Here is a 21,130-nt window from a genome sequence, read left to right as displayed (position 1 = left end):
TAACATCTGGAGTATGTATAAACACGGTAGGAGACATTATCTAAGTCTAGGAATTACACATCAGGAAGTTCACTGTCAATATCTGATACCTCTGTGGTAGATATTTGGGGAGAAGTCACTTCCTTTCTTTTGACATGCTACCTTTGACTCATTCATGCTACCCAGAGTACATCTTGATGTGAGAGTACATCATTCAGAGTACACTGTCAGTCATGATCCAGCTACCCGGCAGCAGTGTTACAATAACACCAGTTCCTGTTCCCAGCCCCCCGATAAACCACAACACCTGTGTTGGGTATCTGCTAGGGTGGTTTGGAGGTTTGTTCCATTAAAGCAAACTAACTACCTGTACCTCTTCAGGGCTTACTGTTTCTTGGATTTCTATCCAATTCAATAGTGTGGCACCTGAAGGCATCCAAGACCTCAAGTTTGGTCTTATATCGTCTGGTTCCAGACCGTACAGTGTTAAGTTACCATGCTGTACTATGGCCTCCTCGGGAACTTACAGGAAAACTGTTTGATTAGGTAGCTGCATTGCGGTAGCTGTATCATGCCCGTCACAAGTCATAGTGTCAGTTAAATGTGGTGTGCTGACCAACCATTTACTTCCCACCTGCTCTTCATGGAGTTCATTAACCTCCCTCTGCTCGTTAGTAGCTTTACACCCTCCATTGGTGAATCGTTTAGACACAGCCAATGGATAGCTCGGAACCGAATTCAATCTTGGATTGCTTTCTGGGTGAGCTATGAGCGATGGGGTTAATGTCACATACTCCTCTACTGAGAAGAGTGGAATCAAGTGGGTTGGGAATTGTGCCATGGCTAGACTGGCCACAGTGGCACTAAACTCCCTTAACAGGTCTTGTGTCAACATTCTGGCCTGTTGCACACAAGCATAAACCCACTGTATAACACCAACAATCATGTCCACTGTTTGGGGAATAAGGTTTAACCCTGTTGCATAGGAAGTTGCCTGTAGGGTTTTCCCTAAGCTTTCCAACTTTTGCTGCTGTCGATACAGTCTGTCACTACCCTCTGGCCTCTCTGACACCTGCCTTCTTGGGGCAGTCAGGGTGAGAGTGCCAGTAGCACACAAACCTACCAGAAAAAGCAAACGTGCAACAGTGGCGGCAGCAATCAGTCCTCCCAAAAGTCTTTTCGGGTGGCTGATCCCAGTCATCTCCTTCTGAGTGACTGTTGCCTTTCTAAGCTGGTGCAGCGTGTACATGGTGTCTTTCTCAGTATGCCATGTGGCATCTTGGGCACCAACATCCTGGAAATCTGGGGAGATCTGACGCAGCTGCTGATGCTGCTCCTCCTTTTCCAGGGCATTTGCTTTTTCGATTTGTTCATGCCTGTGCTCTAGGAACCCTGCAGGGGGTGGTGCAGTGGTGGAGCATGCCTGACCCTCGGCTGAGTGGTCATCTGGAGCACCTGAGTGATCTGGGATTGTTATCCTATTCTCACTGTTCAGTTCCACCCTGCACACTTCCTGATTGAGGAATCCCTCTATCGGCATGTTTCCAATCGTTTGCTGGGGGTAGGTGTAGGACACCTGCTCGCTCCCCCCTTCCCTCGCTAGGGGTTCAGGGAGCTGCCCCAGCACTGGGATAGCTAGTTCACTGTCTTTGAACTTGCTATCACTCACCAGGCCCATGTCAGTGCAGGCGGGGATTCTGACACCTCTCTTTGCGATGTCCTGCACTGGCAGGCGGGTGACTTGACCATCCAGCTCCAGTCTGGCTGAACCACTGTTGGTCAGACTCAGACTGACAGACTGAGCTGGTGGCTGTAAGAAAACCGGCTCGCCTTTCATTCCCTGTCCCTTCTGGGGGACTGGGTGTGTTGGAAACCCTGCCGTTGAGGCAGGAACAATCAGGTCAGTCTCACTCACTACCTGGTAGTCGTGAGAAATAATGTTACCTGACTGCAGGTTCCCTGGGTCAAAGCAGAGGGAATCAGCATCTGGGATCAGGTGTGTCCACAGCGCAGTAGTCTCAGCGTCCAGCTGGACCTCCTGTCTAACCTGTGAATGTTGCACCAGGGGCACCTGGCGGTGGCCCTGTGACAGCTGCTCAAGCAGATCCTCACTAATAGAGGACCTCTCAGGGCTAAGGGTGAGGGCTACATCACCAACCTGCTCTCCTGCCATCTGGATCCCTTCCACCACTGCAGGGTGGTGGTCCTGACCCCTCTTGGGTGCCAGGGTGTACAGGGAAAGCTCCTTTTCATCGCCAGGTGGGGAGATCTGCTCCTCTTTAGGGATGTAAAAGGTGTGTGCTTTACCTGGTGGATCAGGCGGCTGCTCGGAGCAGCGCTCCTGTGGCAGGGAGGCTGTTGGGACCTCAGCCGGGACAGGACTTCCCTGTATATCTGGGGAACAAGGAAATATTTTTATTTCTTGTCCAGAGGGAACAGAAGGAATCTCCGCATAGGCTTCTGTGTTCGGTGGGCACTGTGTGAGCACAGTCTGCCTCTTGGCCCCCCTTTCCTTCTGTACAGAAGGCTTAGGAGCCTTGACCTGTTTCCACACCTTGCCTTTCTGGTGATTCACCAAAGGTTCCTCTCTGAGTCGCATGCCCTTTTCTTTTTCTACCCGTTTGAGCTTGCCGTGTGACTTCAAACACCTTTCAACCTCAGTGTCAATCAGTGTCTCACTGGGTAAGACATCTCCCATGGCAGCCTTGAAGTAAAAGCTTCTTGCTTTTCCTCTGCGTTTTACTGCCTGCTCTGTGACTTCAGGGGTGGAGTCAGCACTCACTTGGGAGTGGCTGACCTTATCCAGGCAGGAACCCTTCCGCTCAATCAGATAGACTGAGGGAGGGAGAGGGGGCGGGTCTCCGCCTCCTCCAGTGGAGAGTATCAGCTCATTCACGCTTCCGGCAGCCTTGGGGAGCGGTTGTCCCTGTCCTAATAAAGCTTGTTCCAGCCTGGCCAGGCGGGCGGCTACCGAATCCTTTTGTTCAGCCTTTTCTAGCCCTTTCCCTCCCCCGGTGTTCTCATGGCACTTAGGACGCTGGGTGCGGTCCTGTGTGAGTGCTTTGGAACGGGGCTTAGCCAGCTCAGGAGCCTGTGCTCCTTCGAGCAGGGGGGAATTAACCCTGCTGGCTCTGACGGCGAACGCAGTCGCTTTAGCAACTTTTTGCTCAGAGCGACTTTGGACATCATACTCCCAGGCTTTCTGCACGAATCTCTTAATATCAGTCATTTTCATGGTCTGTGCATCTGTATGCATTAAGATCATCTTTCTGACTGACGGGTGGAGAGTCGCAATGAATAAACCCTTGAAATGTGTGTTCTCTTCGCAACCCTCATCATTTCGCCCTGCAAAATAAGTTCGTCTAAGTCTCTCGTAATATTCGCGAGGGGACTCTGCTCTCTCGTGCTTAATGTTAAGTGCGGCGGCTATCGCGGCAGTCGGGTCAATAAACGCACTGTATTCTTCGATAAGTGCTTGACATAGCTGCTCAAAGTCATTACAGACTTCTTTCATCTGCCTAGCCATCCACTCATGTACAGCTCTGCTGGTAGTTTTCCTGACCAGAAACACTTTCTCCTGTTCTGTGGCGTTTGGCAGGTACTGCAGGTTATACCTGAGGTCTTGAATATAACTCTCGATATTATTCTCTGACACTGCGGGGTCAAATCTCTCTATGTCCTTCGCTAGCTCTCTCAGAGAATGGAGGTTTATTCTCCTAGCTTCTCCGCTGACGGAGATATGGAAGAGATCGTGGTCAGACCTGTCGCTGCTAGAGAGAGTGCTTAATAGCGACTCGAACTCAGACCTTTTAGCAACCATCGTTAAACTTAAAGAGTATTACTTTTAAGTACGAAATCACAGTTTTACCACAGAAAACCACAAGATCAAGTGTGCAATCAACCCGGTAGATCGCAAAAGATCACAAAACAATCAAGCACTGCTTAAAGAGCAAGGGGAACTTTTTCTTTCGGCTTTCAGCACACTGTATTGTCGTGTATGAAACCCGCGGCGTTTTATATTGAATTATTCCGCTTGGTTGACTCATTTCAGTCTTGCCACGCCCGTGCCAGGGACGCCAAATAAAGTTAGAAAAGTGGCTCTCTGAAGGCACCAGTTCTGTAGGGTTTGGGCATTTACTGAGACAATTATTAATTGTAGCAGTAAATCACAAAGTTGATTCTTTTGATGGCTTTAGAGTCCAACCATGCGACATAATTCAAACAACGCACACACACAGGTACTAATACACGAGGATACATTTATTAATACATAGAATATGCATATAAACCTAACAGATCTTATCGAGAGGGTTATCAGAATACAAAAGATATATTCGGTCAGTTACAAAGAGTTACACATATCAAGAGGACATACGTTCAGTATATCATTCATTAAGACCGTTTCGTAAAGTGAACTTGGTTACAACTTCTACATTAGATACTCAAACAAGTACATAACTCTTAGGAATTAAATTGATATCAACTGGTTTGGATAACAATTGAATTCTCGAGCTGTAATGCATTGAAGTTGAATACTCATCCAATCTCTGGGGATTCAGATCTCCTGCGGGCACAAAGAAACAGTTGCAGGCTGTTGCTGTCCAATCCGCGCTCTCTGGCTCCGTGCCAGGCTGTGCTGTGCGGCTTGCGACGGTGCGCTGCTGATGCTCACTGACCGGCTAGTTGGTGTTGTTTAACTAGCACAGTTTGTGCACAGGAGAAAAGATGACTGTGGGTCCCAGCAAGTCAGGAAGAGGACTGGTTCGTTCCTGATGAAGAGCTAGTTCTGAATAGTGATTCAGCTTTCCACAGTTCCGACCTGTTCAGGAGGCCTGCTGCTGGTTACTCTCTGGCAACCTCCACTCTAGACTCTTAGAACAAAGGAAAGTTCTGGCACTCGGACACACTGGCCGTTCCGTGGTTGTCCGGGCTGAGTCTCAGGATGGTCAGGAGGCGCGCTGCGAGAATGTCCTGCCCTTGGGAGCCTTCTGCTCCTGGGCCGTCCTGCCCTGGAATTCTCACAGAATCTTGTTGAATCTGAATCTGAATCTGAATCTGAATCTGAATCTGAATCTGAATCTCTCAGGCTCTCTGTGTTGCCTGTTTTTACCTGGAGGAACTTCAGCTCATTGATTGGCTGAAAGTTCCATGGGCATCAGAGTCCCACGTGGGTTACTCGGCCCTACCGGTCCCTGATTGGTTGATCAAGGTGAGATATGAGTCACTTAGTCCTGACACTTAGGAATGCAATCCAGATGTCCAACTCGCACTCCCTAGACAGATAGGCACCAATGGATGACCATTGATCATGATAGCCAGGCTTAGCTAAGTGCATCCCCCTTTGGGAGCTGTCCTTGGACCTTAAATCACCTTGCATGAATGGTTTCTCTGTGGCTGCACCACAGAGATGAACAGAGAAATGAGGCCTAATTTGGGAAAGCTCAGAAACACTTAATTCTGCCTTATTATTAAGCCTCGCCGCTACACCTGTAGATTTGTGTGAACACTAAAATAAAACTCTCGCCACAAAGCACAAGAGTTACCTTTTCAGCATTAAAAGGGAACATTACATTTTTTTAAATAAAGAGATTATAATACTTTGTAGCTGTGTTGATTAGACAGTTCTAATCGGTTTCTCATTGAATCCCTTTTAAATAACTATGTAATTAAAAAAACAATTGGGCAATTCAAAAAGAATGTTTTATGTTTCAATCCCTCTCTCGAGCCACACATTTAAAAAGGCACTATGTACTATCTTGGAGACTCTACTTAATCACACATACAGAATTCAGTCATATTTGAAAATATTTGTATACCAAGTAAACAAATTTTAAAGACAATATCTTCCATATTGCATTTAAATTGGAAGGTTTTTAAAATGATAATTTCACCAGTCCATCCATTTTCTATCTTCTATATCCAGTGCATAGTTGCGGCAAGCAATGGGTGCAAGCCAGTATTTAACCTGGACAAGACAGGACAAGATACATCCTGGACAGAAGAGCACCCATGTCCAAAAACATTCCATAACTTGCTGGACTGTGGGAGGAAAGCAATGCAAACACAAAGAGAACATGCAAACTCAACACAGTAAAGCTGCCCCCCAGCACACTAAATTTTTCTGCGCACTACAAACAGCACACACTATGACATCCACCGTATTTTGTTCCCCAGATATAGCATCTTATTTTACTTTACTTTCTTCCTAAACATTTTAAGCATCAAAGTCTTATATGTGGTTAATTTGGAAACATTTTACATGTTCCTTCTGACCATATTAAGTTGATATACTTTGTGAAAATTTATAATGTTTTAACCTTTTCTGCAAATATCCTCTTTATCAAAGTAAACAAAAACATACTTTTAGAATTTGATTAATTGGGAATATAACATGGAATCGCGTATCTAAAGAAAAGTATCTAAAGAGCCAGCTTGCCAGCGTGGTGACATCACCTCCTTTCCCTCTGAATAGCTAGCAGGGACCTCAGCCACAGGGGTGAGGAGAGATCTCCCTTTAGCTCAGCTGGCTGACACAGCTGGCAGTGATGTTGGGAGCCCGGTTCAAGTCCCCAGCTGATTAATGTATTCCACTTTCTTTGTAAACACATTTTATTTTAAATTTTACGCATGATGAACCATGATCTTGACATGCAGGTGTGGAATACTGGTGTGTATTTTTTCTTTAAAATACCAATAGTAGCCATATACAGTTTACATAATAAGTTTATGTTCCTAAATTAATATTGTTTATGAGCATGTGAAAGGCATGGTGAATCGGAGATTCTCAAAACTTACTTTGTATGATTGGAAATGAATACATGATCGGATCAACGAAATGCTACAGTGTTACTTTTTGTCAGTAAAAAAATAAAGTATTTTCGTTTACAAAGACGGTTACTAAGATAGTGGACCATGGTAATACTTAGAGCTTACAGCCTGTCCAAGGTCGTTCATTATTAATACTATTAGTAATATCTTTGGTAAAGACTTTGATGCATAAAATATTTCTGCATATTTAAAATATTTATGATAAAGATGGTAGGTTGTGTACTTTTGTCCAACTTAGCAATCTTGCTTTTATAAAATATACCGACTTTTTAATGTTTAATGATGAACATGCTGTAATACACAGTTTAAAATTATTAAAAGTCTAAAGAGTATACAACTTAAATTCTTAATTGGAAAAAGAGTGTCCTTCAGTAGTGACCGGGATTTGAAACCATGCGTTTTCTGGTGACAGCTCAAATGCTGTACGTGAGAGGTTAAGCTTTATTAGCTCCACCTGGTGGTGATTCCAGATACTATTAATTAAATTCAAGGTGCTTTATTAGCATGACCGATGGGTACAATCAGTGTTGCCAAAGCAAATAAAATAATAAAATTAACATGGAACAAAACAAAAAATAGAAGTAAAATAAAATCTATAGACATATTACAGACATTTACAACAAAGACATATTATAAAATATTGACATATACTGTAGGCGGCTGGAGCATTATTGGGAGACAGACTCACTGTTCCTCAGGCTGTGACAGGAGATCACATACTGGGCTGCCAGATCAACTGAGTTCCCTCCTCCCTCTCCCAGTAGGATTGGGACCCGTTGTGACTCTGGCAGGTGTGGGAACTCTGGGATTAGATTTCTGAATTTCAGGAAGAATGTTTCTCAAATCCCAGAGTATCTGTCACAGTGCAGTAGGAAGTGCACCTCTGTCTCTATTTCTCCCTGCTGGCAGTGGGAGCACAGCCTGTCCTCTCTGGGCAGACAGGTCTGCCTGTGTCGCCCAGTTTCTATGGCCAGGCTGTGGTCACTGAGCCTGTACTTCGTCAGGGTCTGTTTCTGTTTGTTATTTTTTATTTTGGTCAAATATTCAGCTAGTGTGTATTGTCTGTTTAGGGTTCTGTAGCATTCCAGTTTATGTTGTGTTTGTGTGTGTGTCCCAGTGTGTGAGATATTGCTGTTTGATCTGTGCTGTGATGTGGTTGAGTCTGGGTTGTGGTGCTCTAGCAGTGCTGTCCTGAGGCTGGTTAGTGTCGGTGTGGCTCAGGTCAGTGAGCCTCAGGACCAGCTGGCTGTTTTGGGCTCAGCTCTTGGCTCAGCAGGGCTTTGTGGTGGTAGGAATTTTGGTCGCTGTTTTTTTGGTGTAGCCAATACTTTAATTTTCTTTTCTGTATGTTTATCAATAGTGGGTACTGGCCTAATTAGGCCCTGCACCCGTTGTTAGGAGTTTTTCTTTGCACACAGAGGATGTTTCTACAGATCTCCATGTGCAGAGTTTCTGTGGGGTGTTTGTCCCATTGGGTGTAATCCTGGTCTGTGAGGGGACCCCACACTTCACTGCCGTATAGGTCAATGGGTTGGATTACACTTTCAAATATTTGGAGCCAGATTCTTGTTGGTGGGTTGATGTTGAAGAGCCTCCTTCTTATTGCGTAGAAAGCCCTGAGTGCCTTCTCCCTCAGTGCCTTCACTGTCAGGTCAAAACTCCCGGAAGAGCTGATGGAGAGACCGAGATATGTGTAGCTGGATGTGTGCTCCAATGTGTTGTTGTTCAGTGTGAATTTGTACCTGTTTCCCTGAGGTCTGGCTTTCTTCTGGAAAACCATAACTCTGGTCTATTATCTATTATTACTATTACTATTATCTTACTGTGGTATTATACGGTGTGACGTGACATTACGCACCCACCGCGTTTTACAGCAGCATACACTGCTCATTTTGAATGGCTGCATCTGTACTGTATATTAGATTTTATTATTCGAGAATGATTTTGTTTACAGAATTTAATCATGAAAAATGTACTAGACATAGTGACTTTAAAATCTTCATATTTAAAAGGCCAGATTAAAAACAAAATTGAAGTTTGAGTAGTCATTTGAATTAATTTGTCAAGTACTATAACTTGTCTTAAGGTGAGATGCATTAGTAACCAGGAGCTGTAAGCACTGCCAGGAAGTTGACCTGTGGGATTCACGGGAATTTGAATTCCTAAGATAAAGCTAAAGCATCAGTGACTATTGGGAATGTGTATAGAAGATGGAGAGGGAAAATAAAAGCCCAACCCAGTTTCACTCCCCCCTTCTGGGAGGAGACAAAACACCAGCAAGGTATGAAACACTCCCTCCAGTGCTACATCAGAAAAGTTCAGCTGAAATAAGTGCTGTGAACCACAAGTGCAACTATGTTGTTTTTGTGTATTTCTTACAACTTTTTCTAACAACTCTGATGATTTCCCCTGCTTTTTCAGTGCTCCAACATTGAAATAAGCGCTCAGGGCTAAATTCTGTAATACTGAAATGCTCTTCACCCCTCTGTCTTTTTCACTGTTTTCTTCAAAGCTATGGCTCACCAGTTTTCTCTGCCATTCCTGACAGTCTCTTTCCACTGGGAGCCTTCACATATCCAGACAGCTTCTTTCCAACCCACCCCTTCATTTCTAACATTATTATTAGCTCATCATCCCTCATTAAGACTCACTCCCTCCAAGCTTTCTTGAAGACTCAGGAGGCATTTCTGTAAACCTGCACTTGGATCTTGGCTTTCATTCGCCATGGCCCTGAGATCTTAGGGACTACAGTTAATAGATTTCTGGCGTATAATGAGTGTGTGAATGTAGCCAGGAGTCACAGGGTTGAGGCACCAGCAGTCAAAGGGCATCTTTGCAGAATATAAGGTGAGCCATTAGCTGCTAGTGTGTTATAGTTACACTGAGGAAGTGGGTACTTTGACATAGTGATGCAGCGAGGAGCTGCAAGAACCTCCTGAAATTTTACACATTGTACACATCAAGAGCTCATATCTTTTTACATATACAGTATGACAATAATACAGTACAGCAACAGTACAATACCATGATAAAAAACAACTTTTAAAAACATTGTTCAATCAAAACTCAATCCAGAATCATAAGATTAAAATAGACAGTTGGGTGGTAAAATGTCTAAAACAGCAACAGTATTAAGATCCCTACCCACAACCAATCTTTTCATTGTTCAAGTATTGAATTCTTCTAGGTATGAATTAAATAAAATTATACAGGGGATCTGGTACCTCCTTCCATTGGGTAGGAGAGTATATTCTAAAAAGAGATTTATTACAAAAGTTTAGATGAGATTAATAATATGTCACTTTGATGCACCAGTAATCTTGCCACCAGTCATGATTACGTTGTTGCCTTGTCAAACCACCAGTAAGGTAATACTGGGAGGGAGGGTTTACGCTACTGCCGCATGAGGGGAATAATGTGTACTAGACAGCTGTTCATGTTTTGCCGCTCTAAGTCCATGAGTAATGTATAGGTGGTGACAAATTTTAGAAAGCAAGAGGTTCAGTAGGTCCTTGGGCATTTTTTTGAGGAGGTCATAGAAGTTAGAACCAAGATGTGAAAGAGATATCAGGGGGAATTAGGTGGTGGCACTGAGGGCACTCTATTGTATAGATTACTGAGCCTGGGATACCATGAGCAGAGGCTCAGTGATCTCTAGTTTGGTTATTATTCAGAGGGTACAAGAGAAAATATACTGAGGCATCACAGGTCACCTCAATTCTTAGCGTTTTCCCCAATGAGGGGAGACATACTCTCTAAAGAGAGTAAAAATAAAATTAGCCCAATGGTGGAGGTCAGGCATGCTTGGATTGAAAGAAATTAGATAATAAAGTATTATCTATCCATACTAAACCAGTCCCTGAAGTGGGTGTACAGTCTCTAATTGCACCTCTGACAAAAAAACCTGGATGACTCAAAATTGCCATAATTTAAAGCATCAATTTTGTAAAGCTATTTTGCTATTTTGGATGGCACTATACTTGAATTTCAATTTAAATGGAAGAACCTGGGGGTGATATTATGATTAAGACTTGACATTAAACTCACATATTGTAAAAACATAATTCTTTTTTTTATGTAGAATGTAGAATTCTAATTCTACATCCAATGATGTCTTAGAGTGTAGCTGAAAATCTATCTTCCTGTCCTGGATTCCTTGCACTGGCTTCCTATCAGGTTTGATGTTGACTTAAAAATCCTCATGCTCACCCATAAGACTCTACATGGCTTGGCACCTCAGTAACTGTTGATTTATTATATTCCCACTTCCCACCTCACAAACTTAATTTGTCTGACTCTGGTCTCCTCTTTGTCCTCCAAGTTCATCTACATTACATGGATGACAGGGCCTTCTCTTGCTATGCCCCCAGAGTTCTGGAATTCTATCAATGAGTCACCTTCCCTCAGTGCTCTCAAATTCAGATGCAAAATGTTCTTCACAAAGGCCTTTACATAATTGATGTCTCTGTCTTTGCACCTTATACCACTCTCAAAACCTTGTTTTTTTGTATTGTATCTTTTCTTACTATAAAATGCTCTGAGAAGCCATTTATGGAGGTGTTATATAAAGCTTTATTATTATTGTTAATAATAATAATACATATTATTAAAATCAAAGACTAAATAATAATACATATTATTATTATTATTATTATTATTATTATTATTATTATTATTATTATTATTTAGTCTTTGATTTTCCTAGCTGTTATGTGCTTTTATGTACTTACAGTATGTGATTTATGACAACTACGACATTTACTTGTTCTAGGAATTCCTTGTATTTTGGAATCCTCACACTAAAAATGTTACCATTTCACTTTTGCGCATCCATAGTGTAGGGAGATTAAGTTCAGAGTAGAATCAGTTTTTATTTGGATGCAGGTTTTTCTGTTTTAGTTTAGGTGTTGCATAGTGTTTCAGATTTCAGGGATAGAATTCTGAAATTCTATGTCTGAAGGACATTCTAAAACATTAAGAACATGTAAAGGTTTATTCCATGCTGAAAAGAGAAGAAAAGAAACACAACGTTTCAGCTATGGAGCCTTCTGCAGGTGTAGATTCTAAAACATACAGATGCAGCCATTCAAAGTCTGCGGTACAAAACCGTACTGCGGGCAACACACTGCATCATACCGTGTCATAACACGCATTGCCGCGGTACATGATTGGCTGGCCAAAATGACCGGTAAGGGGCACTCGTGGTGCGTTGGTCAGTCGTGGAAAGATTTAATTATTTAATGTCTTTACTGTGCATGTTTTAATCCGCTTAGTATTGAATATTTATATGGAATTTTACAACTAAAGGGAAATTTTGGTAGCTGAGCATAAAAAGAAGAGGTGCATAACACATCTGAAGGTCATAAACGATATTAAGTTAGGAACATAAACATATTACTGTATGTAATATATGGCTGGTCTTGGTAGTTTAAAGAAAAAATACACACCAGTCTTCCATTTCTCCCTAAACATTTTAAGCATCAAAGTTTTATAAAACGATCCCCAAATATGCGATTGCTGTGTAGAATGAATTTTAATTTTAAAAATGTATTTAACACGAACATTAAGCTGTTTACATTCCTCCGCCTGAGAATAACGATTAACTATCGAAACCTATTTTTATCGTTTTTAAAGTTATGCAATTTCTAAGTTAAGCAGGAACACATCATTACATCTAATTTTTTATTATTTTTATGAAAAAATTTGATTGCCCAACCTAATTGGGCGTTTATAATATTGTGGCATTATTATATAGGACGGACACAATGACTCAGGTACTCGTTGAATGAAAAATGGTGCTTTATTTAAGATATAATGATGTGTTCTTGCTTAGACATTGCACTTTAAAAGCATGGGTGATTTTCTTCCTCCTTTTTAAGACTTACTCCTTCTTGGCTATCCCAAGAAAAATAAATCTAAACGGAGACAAAGCTACGCTGAAAGTTTATTAAGATACTTAGAAGACAAAGATAACAATTTACGTTGCATTTGTCAGATTGTGAATCAATAAAGACATTTAATTAAACAAGCGTTTGCGATTTAAATCAAAATGGGGCTAACAGGGACTTGCAGTGCATCGGTATAGATGGGAAAGCCAGAGCCCACTTCTACACCGCCCTCGTGTTTCGAAATCTTGCAACTTTTGAAATTTACTGGGGGTTGAAAATACCTGTGAATCCTGTTTGTTTACAAGCAATGTAGACACCGACATTTAGACAATAGCAATAATAAATCTAATTAATAATTAAATCGAGTTATTAATAATAATTAATAATTAATAACCCTAATTAATCGAATTCCGGGTGTGAGTTCATAAAGCCTGAATTACGTACTATGCCTACGTCTGCAAAAAACCTGATAATCTACTTTAAAGATTTCAGTACTTTGTGTATGTTCTAATCGCAGTGGGGGCAGGGTGTGGGGGGACAGGTACCAGGGTAAAGTTCTAAACCGATTTTGGCACACCTGTAGCATTTTCACGAAACCTCCTGGAGTTGTGAGAATGCATGAATATTCTTATGTCCATATCTTCCCAAGGGAATCAGTGTGAATTTTAATACTAAATAAATTACCGCGAGCACTTTTCACCCCCTCTACTCTTCTCAGAGTAGAATAGGCTAGCCTTCCGTGGATGTTTTGGGTTTTGCTTGTTCACATATCTCCCCTTTTTGTAAAACGACATGGTTGAAAACTGTTCCAGAGCCACTGTTGTTTCATCAGTGAAAAGTACATCATGAAATGCCTCTCCCTGTTCAATCCATTGAATAAAAGAAAAAGAGCAAAATGCGTCTGATGGTCATAAACTATATTAATTTAGGAACAGCATCAGAGATTTTTTTTACTGCACTGCATCGGAGAGAATACCATAGCGCGTTTTTTTTTTACTTGGCAGAAGCGGGCTACCATAAGAATCAGTATAGCTTCTGGGAAAGACATTTTTCCTGCATTAAAGTTTAACTCGTTCAGAGCGCCCTACATTACAAACTCCAAGTGTTTCATTTTGAGCTGAAGACCCTGACACCTGAAGAAGGATTCACGACAGAAACGTAGCAGGCTGACGTGGTTACCCACTAAAGTATAAATGCATTGCGGTAAATGTTTATATCATATTATCTAATTTTTTATTTATTTTTTAAGCCATTTTCTTGACACACTCGAATATTCTTTTGTTCATATCTTCGGAAGGGAAACACAGAAAGCCTTCAAACCAAATGCATTTTAAAGACCACAACTTGTGAAAATGTTCACAGCTTGCACATAAAACTATCAGTGAGCTAATTCTCTTTTTTTAAACCTCAGGTTTTTCACTGATGCGTAATTACGTAGTCGCTGGAATCCGAGGTCATTACTGTGTACACATGTTCACAACGCGAGAAATACTGCTCAATACGGCTTCGTGCAAAAAACCTGTATATCACCATAGGAAGCATAACAGCGTAGCCTCCATTTACCCAGACTGTAGGCATAGGAATAAAGCTTTGTTTGATTTCTAAAACCTTTTCTTTATGTCCTGTTTTCATTCAGGTAAGTGTCAACTATATACACGATACTGCTGACAGAAGGAAAATTCCTATACTCAGCAGCTTATTAAAAACAGCACCCATGGTGTTCAAACTGATTTTTTTTACACCGAAGACTGACACAGCTTCGCGGTGTGAATCTGTTTTTCTAAGAAAACATGTGTCCGTGGGGGAAGGTGGAGTGTCTTTCGCTGGAAGACTCGTCCTATTCTACTTTGAAAATACCTGTGAAACAAGTTTGTTTACAAACAATGTAGACAGAGACTCAGACAGTGGAGTGAAATTCAGCACAGCCAGCACACTGGTGGGGGAGGGAGAGAGATGCGAAAACCGCGCAGCGCCAGGCAAATACACAATATTAATATAGGGCTTTTGGGGCACGTGGATTTGCACCCTACATAATGCGGTATTGCTGTATACATAGAGTACCAACATGTTGTGATATTAAGAAATATTAAAAATGTCAATATAATGCCAATAATATTTGCTATTTTAGTTTTTCAAAGAAATGTTTATTTGTTAAAAGAAAACTCATGGCGTGAGATGGGTTTGAACACCCAACCTCAGGGTTATAAATCAGTCACTTACTGTAAGCTGTCACGCCCCCAAGGCAAGTCACACACATAGCAATGGAAAGTCTCATACTACTGTTTGTGTAACAGTACATGGATAAAGTTATACCGTTATTGATTTATTTAGATACGCGAATCCATATTATATTTCCTAATGCTTTAATGCTTAAAATGTTTAGGGAGAAATGGAATACTGGTGTGTATTTTTTCTTTAAACTACCAAGACCAGCCATATACAGTACAGTTTACATACAGTAATATATTTATGTTCCTAAATTAATATATTTTTAGTAATAAATAATTTTATGAGCATGTGAAAGGCATGGTGAATCGGAGATATGAAACGAATGCTTGATCGGAAAAACGAAATGCTGTGGTGTTACTTTTTGTCAATTAAAAAATAAAGTATTTTTGTTTACAAAGACGGTTACAAAAATGTGGACCACGGTAATATTTTGAGTTTACAGCTTGTCCAAGGTCATTCATTATTAATACTATTAGTAATATATTCGCTAAAGACTTTGATGCATAATTAAAATATTTATGATAAAGGTGGTAGGTTGTGTACTTTTGTCCAACTGAGCAATCTTGCTTTAATAAAATATACCAACTTTTTAATGTATAATGATTAACATGCTGTAATACACAGTTTAAATTTAAAACTCTAAAGAGTATACCACTTAAATTCTTAATTGAATAAAGATTGTCCCTCAGTAGTGATCGGGATTCAAAAACGTGTGTTTTCTGGCGACACCTCAAATGCTGTACATGAGAAGTTAAGCTTTATTAGCTCCACCTGGCGGTGATTCCAGATACTTTTATCTTACTGCGGTATTATGTGATATGATGCATTAGGACGCGTTGACTTGAGTTGTTTTACCGCAGCGTACCCCAGTTGTTTTGAATGGCTGCATCTGTTTAATGTAACATGTAATATTATGTGTTGTATAGCTATTGTTAATAAATATTTGTTTTGTCCACATTTTGATTTATTACTTGTGATGTAAAAGGTAGCCATCACTTAAGGGAGTGTTTCAAGCAGACCCATTATAAAAGACACACAGAGTGAGAAGCTAATTATAATATAGTCTGTGGGCAATTCTTTTGCTTATACTTGTTTATTAACTCCCCTGAGTATAGTACTCAAAGACATGAGGACAAATAATTTATTTCTTCAAATCTGGACTGCTTTGTTTTATGAAAATCGATGTTTTGGGGAAAATAATAATAATACAAACAAAACAGCTTATGGATAGAGTTGAGAAAACTGTTGGAAAGTAAAGAATTAGAAAAGATAAAGCTACTATACAACAATTAGGTGTTGGTAAATTCATATTCTAAACTAAGGCAGAGGCAGTAAGTTGCATTAAACTCTTATCAAGCTAAAGATTAGGAGGTGAACAGACTAGAGAAATTTGGTGTGTTTATTTTACTTACAGTATGTTATGAATAGGAGGGAAATGGGCTGATTCGTGAAGATTTGTCAATGCATAGAGTGGTGTGACACAGCATAGGAGCTGATCCATTAGATGTGCATTAGTAGAATGCATATTAGCTTCCTCAGGTCTTAACGCCCCAGGTCCTGACTTCCAAATCATCATAACATCTGATTCTCCCAGGTCTAATTTCCCAGTTCTGATTTTTGGTTTTCCCTTTTTATTACCCTCACACAAAAACATTCCAAAGTCTTATCTGCCAGGCTTCTGGTCAGCCAATTTGAATCTGAGATTTGCATATCTCTCCTTCAGGAATTTAGGAGAACCATGACAAAATGTCCTTTATTTGTCTAAAACATATGTTTGTGATATTTGGATTTCTGAACTTCCCTTGTTTTGCCAATTCATCTAAAATGAAACAAGCATAGCCCAATTCTTTTTTGAATAATTATGCCTATTATTGTATTTTATTTTAAAATTTAGATTTTTTCTTTTTTGTAATGGAATGAAGTATGTGATGTGGATACACATTCAGTTCTTCATACAGTCTTTTCCCAATAAACAATGAATCATATTTGAAGCAATAAGGATGGGGGCTAACTGGGTCCATTGCAATGCCATCCAATCCATACTCTGCTGGCTCTCAAAATGTGCATGGGCTTACTTATTCTTAGTGACACATTACAATTTGTACCTCATGTGAACACTGTTTTAACCTTAAGAACATGCACAGGTAACTTAAAACAAGAACGAGTGTGCCCTTAAATTGATTCTAAAGCTTAAAACTGAAAGTCAGAAATCAATAATGTAGGTATCGTATGACAAGTTTTCTCTCATGTAATGATCTAATAAGGAATGTGAGAATGTAATCACGTTATCAAAATTGTAATCATAATTGTATAATTACAAGAGAATTTGATATGTCATACTTACAAGATAATCGGCTATCTCATAATTACAAGATAGTACATTCTTGCATACGGTATGTGATCGTCATTATGAATCACTATGAGTGAACCCCAGTGGAAATTAAATCCATATATATTTTTCAGTATTATACATTATCAGGAACACTAAACCCACAGTTCCAGAAAAGCTATCGGTAGCAGTTTGTAGAGTTTGTTATTGCACAATGCAAAAGGTTGTTCATACACTCAAATGATCATGGCTGTCTTGTCATTAAAAGATCATCTGCTATCTTGTAATCACAAATAATTTACTATCTTGTAAATAACTTAATTTGTTTTCCTTGATTGCAGCAATGTGCTTCTGTACAGAATAGTGGACTTATACAGTCTGATCAGTTGTGTCAATGTACTGTATTACTTGTCTGTATTTGGACTAACTGTCATGTCTGTGAAGTGTTTTATTACTTTTTATGTCCACGAGCAGTGCTGGCAACTTCATTTTCCCCAAGTTCCATGCATATTAAAAGGTAGATATAGTCTTGCAACTTATCAGTGCTGAAGCTAGCCAAGGAATTACTGTCCTGCTTTTTCAGCTGGCAGGGAAGTATCTAGTCTTCACTTAGAGAAACATCCACAGCTATGACTCATCAGATCATTTCCTTCAACTGTAATCCTTAGCAAATTAGAAGCTTCGCCCCTCGACGAAACATCTAATCCAATATCAACAAGCTGTAATGCCACCTACAGTTCATTCAGCGGTTAATTCCTTACATCTGTAGTCTGTTAAAAATGTTTCTCACATAGAAAACCTGTTTTTCAGCATGCCTGACATGGACAGCATTACACACCAGAACTGGCCTTTATCATGTGTCTAAAATTATATCTAATGCTTGGGTATATTTCCTGACCCAACTCTATATGCTGTAACAGTAGACTGGTATAAGTATGTTATAATTAATAATAATAATTGCTTACACTTATATAGCGCTTTTTCTGGACACTCCACTCAAAGCGCTTTACAGGTAATGGGGACTCCCCTCCACCACCACCAATGTGCAGCATCCACCTGGATGATGCGACGGCAGCCATAGTGCGCCAGAACGCTCACCACACATCAGCTATCAGTGGGGAGGAGAGCAGAGTAATGTAGCCAATTCATAGAGGGGGATTATTAGGAGGCCATGATTAGTAAGGGCCAATTGGAAATTTGGCCAGGACACCGGGGTTACACCCCTACTCTTTTCGAGAAGCGCCCTGGGATTTTTAATGACCACAGAGAGTCAGGACCTCGGTTTTACGTCTCATCCGAAGGACGGCGCCTGTTTACAGTATAGTGTCCCCGTCACTATACTGGGGCATTAGGACCCACATGGACCACAGGGTGAGCGCCCCCTGCTGGCCCCACTAACACCTCTTCCAGCAGCATCCTTAGTTTTAAGTGTTAACTTTCTTTTAATGCTTACTATAAAAGTAGTTCCTTATGAGTGTGAAAAAGCGGGCACCTCAGCTTTACTGCAATGAAAGCTTTGTTTTCATTTACTTGAAGTTGGACATGCAAGTTGAGGTCCAGAAAATAAAATTCCATTATTAATCTGTGTTTCAGTGCTCCTACAAGAAGGCAATGACACCAGTAATGGACTAGTGTGGTTCAAGATCCAGAATATATGGTACACAGTATGTGCAGAGAATTGGTCTGGGGAAGTCTCTCAATCTGTGTGTCAGTACCTGGGCTTTAGGTAAGGTACCCCCATATTGTTTAATCATTATAAAAATGGACAAGTACAATTCTAAACATCAAATATCTATTTTCAAATCATAAATTATTTTCCTGATTGTTAACATTGTCTGTGTAGTAGGTGAAATTTAATATGTATGGAATTTTTTTCTTTTATTTTCCATGTATCTTGGATATCTTAAATATTATGATTCTATTTTATGCAATATAGAAGAGGAAAGTGTGAATCATTTGTTAACATGTTTGTACTCAACTTCCTCACTTGTGGTCCTGGTAGTCACAACATTACATATCACACTGCAGTAAAGATACACTATGGGTACACAGTTATACACTTATCCACATATTGACACTCTCTCATCTGTGCTGAGCTAATTCACCAAATCTTTACCTCTAAATTAGATTGGATAAATTTCTTCCAGGCACATTTCTAAAAGATGCAATTGTTAAAACTGTTTTAGAAAACAAAATTAATTAATATTAGTTGTTTTAAATTTAATTTTGTTCTTCTTCCTGTGACTATTATAAAGTAGACAATAGATTTTCTTTAAGATTATTTATATTTCCAATAACTTTGGGGCATGTCCAAACCGGGTCTGACTTGTCCCCTGGCAACAGCAACATACCCACAAGTTCCCATCCAGTCACTCAAACTAAATCAGGACGCTGTTCGATTAAGCCAACCCTTTTCCAATCAGCCTTCTGATCTAGATCTCAATGTCACTAATTAGAAGCCCTATTTAGTTTCTTGGAACTACCATATCATTGCTCCATCAGTAGAGCCTTAATCTCTGTGCGAACTTCCGCATCTCTCTAAATGAAAGTTTTTCTTTTGCTTCTGTGCTTGCCTGTGCTGCAGTTTTTAATTTTTTCATTATTAGTCTGGATCATTTTTTTCTACTCTCCCTTTTTTGTTTCCTATTTTTCTTCCTTGTCCTTCGTATTTTATGTTTTCCTTTTTTTTTGCTTTTGTGATCCTTTCTTTCTGGTTTGGTTCGCAAGCTTCTCCCCTTTATTTTTTACCTGTTTTTAACGAACTGACCAGTTTCCATCCTGCATCATTTCTTAATGATTCTCCTGATCCTGACACCTAGCACTGTTTCCTTATCATCTTTATCTGCACACTGAAAACTGCACCTGGGCTTCGACCAACCATCACGCTGCTGCACATAACACCAACTGCAGCATAACATTAAGTAGTCTTTTGTTAAAAAATGCTTAGAAAAGGGAAAACTGAAAGCAATAATGAAGTTAAAGGAATAATTGCTTTTTGCACTTTAATTAATATAATGTATTTATTACCTTTCAGAGGAGGCAATGACAAAACTGTTTCCATTACTAACAGAAATGATTCCTTCATAACTCTGAGCAAGACAGTAAATGGCAGTTTAGAGCTTATACCCAGGTAAAGTATCAATACAAATACAAAATAATCTGATGTTCTTATTATACTAATGCAGCTCGTAATACAGGATTAGGTACTGGTGGAGTCAAAGTGCTGCAGCTGCTGGAATTGACAGATCTGGGTACAAGTGATGTCACAGTGGTGCAGATCATGATATTCAAATGATTACTGTAAATATACTGTAAGGTACAAGGTACTGTAAATACTGCACTCATCCACCTATATTACTTTAGTTCTCATTAAGACCTAAAAGTTGGCCTTAGTAAAAGTAAAATTCTAAGTAGGGTCCAGTCAGTCTGGACCAATAGCACTAATAAATGGGAGGAAACATGTGCCAGTTTTTAGCCCAACTGATTAGAACAGAGAACAAAATGGAAATGGAACCAAGATGGACGACAAGAAACCTTAACATATTAATAGACATGAGAGACATGAGAACACAGGCCAACGAAACAGAGCAAGTAAAACTTTGGTATCTGGATATTTAATTATCCCAAAGTCCTAAAGCTAGATGATGCCACAAACTTTCAAAACATACAAAAGTGTGAGAATTACTGGTAAATTAGCAACTTATATTTAGCTACTACTTTTACCAGTAATTACTAGTTAATTACTGCATAATTATTTTTTGCTGACGCAGCTACCCACCTGAATAATTATTATTTGTATCGTATATTAATATATATTAAGGTACATGACAATGAAATGGATGAAAGTCCAACAAAACGGAAGGGAATAGAATGGAAG

At 40.0% G+C, this 21,130-nt stretch overlaps 1 protein-coding gene across 3 annotated transcripts in view; it reads left to right on the top strand.

The window, feature by feature from the left end:
* Positions 1-21,130, top strand: part of tmprss15 (transmembrane serine protease 15) — a 299,749-nt gene that overhangs the window by 212,222 nt on the left and 66,397 nt on the right. For 2 of the 3 annotated variants that reach the window (XM_088639735.1, XM_088639734.1), the window contains 2 exons: positions 18,847-18,979; positions 20,288-20,383. The exons of the other annotated variant lie outside the window; for it this stretch is intronic. In XM_088639735.1, the coding sequence (XP_088495861.1) occupies positions 18,847-18,979; positions 20,288-20,383 (229 nt within the window). The remainder of the gene's footprint in view (positions 1-18,846; positions 18,980-20,287; positions 20,384-21,130) is intronic. 3 annotated transcript variants of the gene reach the window in all.

This window comes from Lepisosteus platostomus, chromosome 7 (assembly GCF_059453375.1).
Source record: "Lepisosteus platostomus isolate fLepPlt1 chromosome 7, fLepPlt1.hap1, whole genome shotgun sequence".
Lineage (NCBI taxonomy): Eukaryota > Metazoa > Chordata > Actinopteri > Semionotiformes > Lepisosteidae > Lepisosteus > Lepisosteus platostomus.
The sequence above is the reverse complement of the archived record's forward strand: the minus strand, read 5'-3'. Positions and strand labels throughout refer to the sequence as shown.